This window comes from Panthera onca, chromosome A3, assembly GCF_046562875.1.
Source record: "Panthera onca isolate mPanOnc1 chromosome A3, mPanOnc1 haplotype 2, whole genome shotgun sequence".
NCBI classification, from domain to species: Eukaryota; Metazoa; Chordata; class Mammalia; order Carnivora; family Felidae; genus Panthera; species Panthera onca.
In genome coordinates, this window is record NC_138341.1 from 139,416,059 (window position 1) to 139,426,756 (window position 10,698).

General features: G+C 62.2%; 1 protein-coding gene across 18 annotated transcripts in view; it reads right to left on the reverse strand.

Moving 5' to 3' along the window:
- KCNQ2 (potassium voltage-gated channel subfamily Q member 2) overlaps positions 1-1,261 on the reverse strand; it is a 148,658-nt gene extending 147,397 nt beyond the window's left edge. For 8 of the 18 annotated variants that reach the window (XR_009607043.3, XM_078443872.2, XM_060622005.3 and 5 more), the window contains exon 1: positions 832-1,259. Coding sequence is in view for 17 of the 18 variants with exons in the window: in XM_078443872.2 (XP_078299998.1) it covers positions 832-1,127 (296 nt within the window). In the remaining variant the exon portion in view is untranslated. Of the gene's footprint in view, positions 1-831 lie in introns of all 18 variants that reach the window. The other 10 variants (XM_060622037.3, XM_078443870.2, XM_060622019.3 and 7 more) reach the window with 4 other exon arrangements.
- Between the last annotated feature and the right edge of the window lie 9,437 nt (positions 1,262-10,698).

Here is a 10,698-nt window from a genome sequence, read left to right on the forward strand (position 1 = left end):
AGCTGGAGAGTGAGCGGCTTGGGGGTTGAGGAACAGTAGGCCAGCCCCTTCCCCCTGCCCCTTGCCCCCTTCCTTGGGGGAGTCTAGGCCAGAGGGGGCCTCCAGGAGTCCAGATCCAGGGGCAGGACCGGCAGCGCCACCCTCCCTCCCGGCTGGCCCTTTGTTCAGCGCAGCGGCCGTGGGGAGGGGCCTCGGGCCGAGGAAGGGAGGCTGGGGCGCCGCACATCTCCCCATCCTGCGGGGGAGGGGCTGATGAAACCCAACCAGGCCGCTGGCGGTAGGGGGATGGCTCCCCCACACCCGCCTGAACGCCGGGGCCCCAGAACTCCTTCCAAATCGCACTACCGTCTCCGCCCTTCGCTTTAGCCAGGGAACGCGGTCCCCCGGCTCAGAGCACGGCACCGGCGTGACCGACACGGGCGCTCGGACACACAGAGGCCCCCCCCACCGCCCCGCGCCCCCCCGCCGGCGTGCACTCAGACAGAGCCCCCCCCCCACCGCCGTGCGCCCCGCGACCCCGCCGGCGCTCACTCACACATAGGCCCCCCACGCTGCCCCGCGACCCCGCGTCCGCGTCCCCCGCGACCCCCGCCGGCGCGCACTCACCCGCAGAGCCCCCCACCGCCCGAGCCCCCCGCTGGCGCGCGCTCACCTGCAGACCCCCCACCGCCCCCCGCCGGCGCGCACTCACCCGTAGGCCCCCCCACCACCCTCCGCGGGTGCGCACTCACCCGTGGGCCCCCCACCGCCCCTCTCGCCCCCCGCCGGCGCGCACTCACCCGTAGACCCCCGCCCCCACCGCCCCTCGCGCCCCCAGCCGGCGCCACTCACACGTAGGCGTGGTAGACGAACGCCCAGCCGCGCGGCCGCTCCAGCACGTTGTAGAGGAAATTCTGCAGCTTGCGGTAGAAGGCGTTGCGCTTGGGGGGCTTCCCGGCGCCCGCGCCTCCCGCGCGCGGCTTGCTGAGGATGCTGCCGCGCTTGGGGGCCTCGGAGCCGGCGATGAGCAGCGCGCCGTCCCGGGTGGAGTCGGGCGCGCCGGGGTCCAACCCCACGAAGCCCACCTTGAGCTTCTTCTCCCCGCTCGGGCCGGGGTACACGCCGCCGTTGCGCGACTTCTGCACCATGGTGCCGGGCGGCGCCCCGGCGGGCGCGGGCTCAGCGGGCGAGGCGCGCGGGGGGCGGCGCGGGCCCGAGCCCAGGCCCCCGGCCCGGGAGCCGCATGGCCGAGGCGGCGGCGGCGGCGGCTCCGCGCTCCTGCCGGCCCGGGCCGCGCGCCGGGGACGCTGCGGCCGCCTGGCTCCGCCCGCCGCCTCGCCCCGCCCCCGTTAACCCCCGCGACGCCGCGCCGGCCGCGGGAGGGGAGGGGGGAGGGGACCCGGCTGCTCCAGGCGTCTGGCCGCCCCGGGGCCGCCTGGCCCCGCTCCCGCGGCCCGGTGTGCCCTGACGAGGGAATCCGGCCCCCTGGTCGTTCCCTGGCCAGACAAGCGCGCCGCCTGAGCGGCCCCCAGCTCTCCGTGGATCGGAGCGCCTGGCCCCAGTCGGATTCTTACCAGCTGGGCCCCTGGAATGGACGCCTGGGAGCAGGACGGAGGGACGCCCAGGACGGAGAGACAGGCACCGGCTCTTGCCGGACCCTCCGTGAAGGCCCAGCCCACTAGGAACTTATGCTCTTGGCCTCTAGGTGGGCCAGGCATGAAGACCCCTTAGACGCAGGTCCCCTGAGTGTACAGGGAGGCATCTGGAGACACTTCCCAAGAGGTTACCTGAACTGGGCTTTGGAGAAGGAGTCCTGAAGGGAGGCAGCAGGGGAAAGGCGAGGAGGGTTTGCAGAGGCCCCTGCAGCAGGAAGAGGGGCAAAGGTGGTCAGAGAGGTGAGACCTGAGACACTTGCCCCTGGGGGGCCTGGGCTTTCTAAGGCAGACCCCAGAAAGGGCCCGCGGCAGGGGGGTGGCCGGTGGGCCCCAGGGCAAGACACAGGCCGGAGGCCAATGGGGAAACGGATGCCACAGTCCAGGAGGGAAGGTTCTGGACACCAGATGGCACGGAGTCCTCCTGAGGGCAGTTGGCAGAGGTTGCCTCCTACAGCCAGGGAGCCAGGGTGTCCTGGGGGGGAGGGGTCTTTCTAGAACCTGCTTCTGGGAAGCCAAAGGACCCATGCTTCAGCCACTTAGAGGCCCCGGTGCACTCCATGCTGACAGTCCTCACCGTGTCCCCCCCGGAGCCTCCCTCTTTCCCCCGTGGATGGTGTTGGCCGCAGGTGCCTCTCCCGACTGCAACCAGCCTCTCCCCACATTTGCCCGGCACCGAGGGGTCCACTGAGAAAGGCCCTGTGCTGAACCACCCTCACCAGTTACTAGGCTCACAAGCCAGCACGCTCTACCGCACCGGGTCCGCTGTGTCGTTTGCCCCTTTCTTTCTCTTTTTTTTTTTTTTTTTTTACATTTTTATTTATTTTTGAGACAGGGAGAGACAGAACATGAACAGGGGAGGGTCAGAGAGAGGGAGACACAGAATCTGAAACAGGCTGCAGGCTCTGAGCTGTCAGCACAGAGCCCGACGCGGGGCTCGAACTCACGGACCGCGAGATCATGACCTGAGCCGAAGTCGGCCGCTTAACCGACTGAGCCACCCAGGCACCCCTGCCCCTTTCTTTCTATAGCTTTCTATATTCAGCGGAAAACAGAATGGTCAATGCAGGCACAGTGCTCATTTGTAAGTCATCTAGAATGTTGGGGATGGGGTGCCACTTAGGCCCCACATACACCTATGCACACAGGTGTGTCCCAGGGACCACACTCTTGACCCCTACCTCCCTGCCCCTCGGTCATTAGCTACGACCAGCCAGCATGTCCCCAAATGGCTGCAGTTTTCTTGAGTATGTGTACCACCGCTGAGGTCAAGCGCAGGAAGGGGGACCCACCTGGTCACTTCAAGGGGAAGACAATGGCCTAGATCGCAAAAGGAAAGAAGCTGCCGAGACTGGCCCTGCTGCTCAAACTCTGCAGCCCTCGTTTCCCCTCATCCTGTTAAGAGGAAGCCCTGGTTTGTGGGGTGCCACGTATGCTGGGCATGGCCTTTCCTCGGGGAGCCCCTTGTCAGGGTTCGATGTGAGAGTGAAGTGCATCCGTGGTTAGGGTCGTTTCACAGAGGATGAAGCAGCGACTCCCAGGTATCGTTTTTGCAGACGCATGAGCATCGAGTGGGAGCAAAGTCTGTGCCGTCTGGCGTCCAGGACAAGACGTGGGTCTAAGCGTCTACTTTAGAAAGGTGTTTGGTGCTGTTACACCCTGGACACAGGCGAACCACATTTTTAAACGCTATTTCTACTGTTGCATGACATCGTTTGATAGCAGTGAGACCCCAGACCCCTCCTTGGACGCTAGGTGTCTGCTTTACTCATCACCTGCAAGCATTTTTTTAAAAAGGTGTTCCTAGCATTTCTGTTTGTCCAAGTTGTTCACCCATACCCCACCGCGTGCGCACAGACTTCTCTCCTCCGTGACGGTTCCCACCAGGTGACCCGACGTTGTTCCCTGTTGTAGGTGGACTCGGTGAAGCTGACCTGGAGACATCGGTTCCCAGCCTACATCACCAACTTGGTCTCCGTTGTCTTTGTGGTAAGTTCCGGAAGGCTAAGGCGGGAGAGATCAGGGAGGCCCACAGGGAGAGTTGTGTGCTCGCCGAGACCAGAGTCAGGCGTCAACGTGACATTTGTTCTCATCCCAGAGTGTAGGGTGCCCCGAAGGTGGGAGGGGACCAGGATTCCGCAGAGACCCCAAGGGGACCCACATGCCCCAGGTTGCCTTCACAGTCCCCTGGGGGAGACCCCTGCAGCAGGACCACCGACAGCCAGGCTGGAGGGGAGGCTGCCGGGGACGCGCAAGCCCGCTGTTCTCTTGCACACGCAGCTTTGCCTCGACCCTCAGGGGCTGTGGCGCGTGAAGCCCACCTCAAGGCGTGAAGATCTTTGCTTCCTCTGTTTAGGATGTCCTTTCAGTGAGCTGGCTCATTGAACATGTATGCTTTCAGTGTTGTGCCACGTACAAGGATTGCATTGTCGGCAACCTGGTCAACAGTGCCCTCCACCCCTGCAGCCCAGGGAAGCAGTTCGTTGAAAATGCTAAGTTGGGGTGAATTCCATACGAGAGACAGGAATTTCATTTATTTAAAAATAGATGGGAAAGACTTTCAGGCTCAAGCCATCTTTGCCAAAACTGCACTGTGGGATCCAGAAAAGAGAAGTGGAAAAATTCAGATGCACACAGCACCCAGCTCGGGTCCGGAGGGACCTTTCACCAGGACGCGGGCAGGAGACTGGGCTGTGCGCTGTCTTTTCAGCACCTCCAGCTCCGGTCACTCCCCCCAGAACCTAGGGCCTAGCACCCTGCTCCTGGCTCTCCTCTCGGTTCCTCCTTCTGTCCCCACATCACCGGCTACACCAAGCAGCCAAGATCGGACTCCTGAGCTGAGAAACGAACATTGGCCACCGTTGCCATCTTACGGAAGGACAGCTCCGAGTTCTCACAAGTCCCCACCTGCCCCCAAAGCGCTCTTGCATGTTCCCTTCCGATCAGGGACTCACCACACGGGGCTGTGACCCCACTTCCCAGCCTGGCACCCCTGCCTTTGTGTGTGTCCTGCCATGTCCCCCAGAGACCGGCACAGGGTCCACAATGTGTGGACAGTACATATCACAGCTGCCGCTGGTGCAGGCCAAATCAAAGCACATCTGGATGATACCCTCCATGGAGAAGCTACATGGTGACTCTTCCCACAGTGGTCAGGACAGGGAGTGGGCTTGGCATTTCCTGGAATGCAGTCCTGGGAAGTCACGACCCTGGTCTCACAGACAACACGGGACGGCGGGTCCAGAAGACATCAGAGTGCAGGGGAAGTGAGTCTAGAAGGAACAGGCTTCCACTGGCTGCTTGTCCTGGCTGAGGGAGGTCAGCGGTGAGGCTGCACTGGCCCTTCCGTGGTAGAGTAGGGGCTGCTCTGTCACCCTGCCTGTGGGGGCCCTTCTAGTACAGCCCCAGCCTGATGCTCTGTTGACAGACAAGATATTTATGCCCAGGTGTCTGGAGACACTTGAGTTCCGTGGGCCAGTGACCATGGGGACACTGGGGACAGACATTGAAAATCAGACTTCCGTGTACCCACCCGCCTCCTCCCAGTAGAGGAGGACCAAGCTCCTTCCCCAATCGCGGTGCCTTCAGGAAAACAGATGATCCTGGCGGAGGCCCAGAGAGGACACTCCACCAGGCCAAGAAACAAGACTTAATTTGGGGAAATGAGAAGAGACAGGCTCTCAATCTCCTAACCTGGGTCAGAGCTGTTGTCTTAATTCTGTAATTTGGACAACAGGAAGTGCCTACCCGACAGAAAGTCCCAGCCCTCCCCTCCGGGGAATTTTCCATCATTAGGAGGAGGAAGGGCTGAATTTATCCAGTTCATGGGGGAGCAGGACAATAAGGAAAAGATTCAATACGAAAGCATTGATTTTTTTTGAAACATCTCACACTAAAGTCAATGGAAATTTAACGTATAGGTTTTTTTTCAAGGATCAGAGCCCCCAAAAAGCTTCCCCAGCCCCCAGCAGAACAGCTAATCATATGAGGGCTGATTGGTACTTATCAGCCACAGGCCCTTCCTTGCACCAGGAGCCTGTGGTCGCCTGTGACAGTGGAAATGGGCTGGGGAGTGGAGGTGGATCTGGACAAGGTTCTGGGCCTTCAAGGGAACCCCCTGCTCGCGGCCCCACGCCCTCCCACCCCCTTGCCCCCCTCTCCAGGAGGGAACACGGAACACACAGGGTGGCGGTTGGGAGGGGTAACCCCTGGCCTGACCTCTGCCGCAGCTGCCGGCACAGGGAGGTCTCTGGGCATCTTCTCTGGGAGGCCCTGCTTACGGGTCTTCCCTGAAGTGGACCCCCGCCCTTCTTCTCAGTTCTGGTTCCCCAGAGTGGTAGGAAGCCGTGTCACGTGTTTGCTGCCTCCTGTTCATCTCCCCACTGGACAGGCAGTACACACACCCACAGCCCACAGAAGCTGTTCATCAACATTCTGTGAATGACAGTCACTTTGTTCTAGGGCTGGACATCGCTTGGAGCCTCGAGCCAGGATGTGCCCTTGATGACTGCAGCCTGGGGCTTGCGTGGCTCAGGGGCTGCTGGGGTAGACCATGGAGGACATGGGCAGCTGGAGCTCAACGCCATGGAGACTGGCTCCCTGCCATCAGAGTGGTCAGCTCCCCCACACACAGGCTATCAGCATCTGGGCCCTGGCTGCCCGCCCACTGCTGGCCTGGGCTCATTCGAGTGCCCTGCCTGCTTGGCCAGATGTCCAGTAGGCTTTGGACAGAGCCATCTAACCTGGGGCAGAACCCATGGGCTGTCAGAGGCCTTCACCCACCCCTTCACCCAGCACAAGGTCACCACCAAGCCAAGCTAGGAGGAAGGGACAAAAAGGCTGGACTCTCCAGCCAGCAGACCGGCGACACGTCAGCCCAGACAGAGCTGGAGTCCTTGGCCAGCACCAAGGGCTCTGCTGGGGTGGCCCCTGATGACCCACTCTGCCAGCAGCACCAGGCTGCGCCCCAACACCAGGCTGCGTCCCGTAGCATCACGGAGGCAGGGAGTTGTTGCTGCAGAGGGCAGCACTGAGATGGCCCGGTGAGCTCATCTGAGCCCTGAGACCTTGGGCAGACCAGGTAAGCGAGCTGGCAGGGCCCTGGCTCCCTCACTGGTCAGGCGGGGAGAAATGGCTCCCACCTGGTGGGGCTGCGGGGGCACTGAATGGAGCAAGCAGCACAGTGCCCTGAGCAGCGTCGGCTGAGTGGTGTCCGGGGTCTGTGTGTGGGGGGGGAGGGGGGGCAGGAGGTGCCCCAGCAGCCCCGGTTCCCCACTTGGAGGCTCCCTCTCCCCTCATTTCTTACAGACCTCCACACACAGGCTGCAGTTGAAGAAAGTGCTCCATCCTTCCTCCCAGCTCAGGTGTGCTGACCCCATCCCTTCCTGACGTCCTACCCACAGAGATGAGATCCATCAGGCCAGTAGCTGTCCCCTAGGGGTGGTCTCTCTCCCCTAGGGGTGGTCTCGTTCCCCGGAGACATCTTTGTCTAACATGCCTGGGGCAGGTGTTACTGGCCCCTCCTACAAGGCACAGAAAAGCCCTCCCACCGCCACAACAGAGAATTATCTATCCCCGGATGTCAATAGTGCTGAGGTTAAGACACCATGATTTAGGTTAACAAGGTCTTCTTTTAAAATGCAAATATTTCTGGTAAGTTAACCATCCACACCTTAGCATAAAATAGTGCAAATACGTGGATTTTTCTCCCTAAGGCTCCTAACAATACCCAAGCCAAGCGATGAGCATTTTCATGGGAAAGGAGGCAGGAATCTGGGAGGGGTTGGAAAGGAGGGCGCCGCGCCAAGGGCTTTGGGCAGGCGAGCATCTGTGTGAGGGTCCACACAGGTCGGGCTCATCATCAGCTCGTGGTCAGAGCGTAACACAGTAGCCCCGCACCTTCCACGATGCTTTTTTCTAGCTTGATGACAAAACACGACTACTCTCACCCCATCACAGAACAATGGAGTCTTTGCAGTTTCACAGTTCGGAGGCTTAATTTACATGTGTGACTTTGGGCAAGTTGCTGAACCTCTCTGTACCACAGTTCCTCAGCCTGTAAATGGGGCCTAATAACAGTACATACATCACAGGGTTGTTACGACAGTGAGATGAGTTAAGGTTTGTAAAGCATTTAGACCGTGCCTGGCACGAGGGAGACTTCTATAAGCATCAAAGGAAACACAAATGAATCCATCCCAGGGCCGGCTCTGAGTGCATCCATCCCGGCCCGCCTGACAGGCGCAGTTTCAAGTGGCGGCTGGCAGTCGCCAGATCCCGGGGTGGGCTCTCCGGGCCAGGCACCCCACCAGGGCCATCGGGCACTGTGTGCCAGCCCACAGCCCCCAAGCCCCCTCCTGGGAGCCTGGGGGAACAAAGCTCCCCTTCCAACCAGAGCTGCCAGCATCGACCCCTCCGAGTATCTTCAGGGCCACAGCCCAGAGACTGACTGGCACTCGCCCTCACTGACCCCTCCGGGCCCACCCACTCTGCCCAAGGTGGACACAGGATAAGGAGAACCCAGATGCCGTCACCTCCCCCAACCCTGGCTTTGGCCCCCACTCAGACCCAGTCCGGGCCCAGACCCTGCTGTGATGAGGCTGATTGGGCCTCCTTGCCGGCCGCCGCCACGGCCCGACTCCCGGCCCACGAGCCCGTGTCTGGGCTGGTCTTGACTCGAGGCCCCCTCCACCCTCTTTCACCTCCTCCCCTGCTGACCCCCATGGTGAGACACCAGGAGCAGCACGTGAGGCCAGGAAAGGAGCCGGCACCCTGAATCTCCTACTGACACCGTGCTCCGCTCCCACGGACTCACCCCAGCGGCGTTGAGAGCAACTGAGACATCGTACCCCTGACGGTGCGCCCGCCCCCGCTAGCTTCTCCCCGCAGGGCTATGGGACAGAGAGGACTGCCGGCAAGGCCTGGACCCGGCCTCCCACAGATGCCTCCCAGGAGCTCAGCTCTGACTCTGCAGCCTGCCAGCGGCACAGGAAGGACCGGGACACGCGCTCGTGCGTGCACGCACATCACCTACACCCTCAGGCACTTGCACACACACGTGCGCACGCACACCGCACCAGCTCCCGAGGGCTCCGCGACGCCCACCGAGTTCTCCCCACACCCCACGGAGCCACACACGGATGCGCAGAGTTCCACATCCGGGTCACGCACAGGAACGCAGAACCCACACTGGGAACGCGCCAGGGGCACTCCCGTGGTCCCAGTCTGAGCCACACTAGGGCACCCAGGAGGGGACTCACCCACGGCCACCCACAAGACGGTGGCTCTCTTGTGAGGAACCCCAAAATCCCATTGTTGGGTCTGAAACTGCTGCTCAGACCCAAAACTGTCACTGCCAGGGCTACCCTGGACCCCGGGGGACGGTGAGAACACGCTTTCTGCTTTGAGGGGAGGGCGCCAGGAGCCCCGGGCAGACAAGGGCAGGAGACAGATCAGATCTGGCCAGCTCAGCAGGACCCCACAGACTCATGAATTTTTCAGAGGCACCCAAAGTGAAGAGCGAAGCTGCCAGTGGGGTCCCGGGGGTCCTGCTTTAAATTATTCATAGCCGAGCAAGGGTGGTAGCATCTGGCCCCAAGGCCCCGACTTCAGGTGTAGCCTCCCTGAGCCCAGGCCGGAGCCAGCCCTGTGGCCGGCAGGCAGGGCACCTCCCTGGGCCTCCACATCTTCCTCGGCAGCCCAGGCACACGAGCCCTTTGTGAGTGCCACTCCGTGTCCCCGGCTTGGTCCCCCAGGCCTGAGGTTGTGGCTCCCCCACCCCGGGCGGCACCGTAGGGCTGTGGTGCCCACCCTCCCCCCCCCACAACCCCGCCCAGCTGCCCACGGGGCTCCTCAAGCTGACACCCTACCCCCCAAGCCTGGTGGACCCTGCCCCTTACCCTGCTCGGCAGCCCCTGCTTGCGGTAGGAAAGGGCCCCCCCGCCACTGGGGCAAAGGAGGGCCCCCCAGCTCCCTCCACACCCCAAGCCTGCACCCCCACCTGACTCCTGCAGGCCACCGCCACGGCCCCAGCGGCCACTCTGGAGCTGGACAGCAGCAGAGACAGGAGGGGAGCCCGCCGGCCGCACCTGCGAGCACGCACTTAGTGCCGCTCATTCAAACACCTGCTCTGTCCCTGGCGCCTTGCCACCTGCAATGCTACTGAGACCAGGGGCTGTCAAAGTTTGGTCTGGGCCCCTCAGGTCCCAAGAACCTTCTAGAAGGCCCTAGAGGTCGAAACTGCTTCCGTAGTCCTACCAAGACCTTGTCTCTGTCACTACTGTTCTCTCTTATATGTGGAGTTTTCCAGAGGCCGTGACGTGTGATGACGCCACACGTTTGTCACTGTGTGACGGGGTGAGAACCGAGGGCCAGAGTGTCACACGAGAGGCTGTGCGAGTCCCCCCACCCCAGCCCTCCCCTGTGACAGGGGCTCATCTCCCTGCAGTGTCTCAAGCCCGAGATGTGGCCAGTGCCCACCGGACCCCAGAAACCCACCTTCCGAGTGTGGGTGGCTCCAGGAACAGCCTGGGCACTTCCCGCCGTCCTGCTGGCAGAGTTCTGGAGGCAGGGGAGCCCCCTTGCTGGACCCTGGGGAAAATCCCGGGGAGGCGTGCTGCCCCTGTGGAGGCCCAGAGCCACCGCACCCCGCCGGGCTGAGGCCCCGGGTTTCTGCCTCCTCCAGCCGCGATCCCCTGCCCGTCCCGTGGGCCATACCCTGAGCCTGGTACCAGGCAGGGGTGCTTCAAGGCCCGGAGCCCTGCCAGGCTCCAGATCCGGGCGCTTGGACCTTCCTGGGCCTGCCTCCATCACCTCACCCAGGGCCAGCAGAGGGGCTGTGAGCACAGACCTCTGGTGGGCAGGACCTGACCTCGTCCCACCTGAAGTGTCTAGGTGACCAGGACTCCCAGAGGGAGCCAGGTGGCGACAGCTTGGGACAGGAGGTCAGGGACCACTACAGACCATGAAGTGCTTTCACCCCAGTGGGGCTTTCTTTCACTCGTACCCTGTCCCCGGCTCACAGCTTTCTTCGACTTGACAGCCTCCTGGAGCAGACAGATTGCAGGGT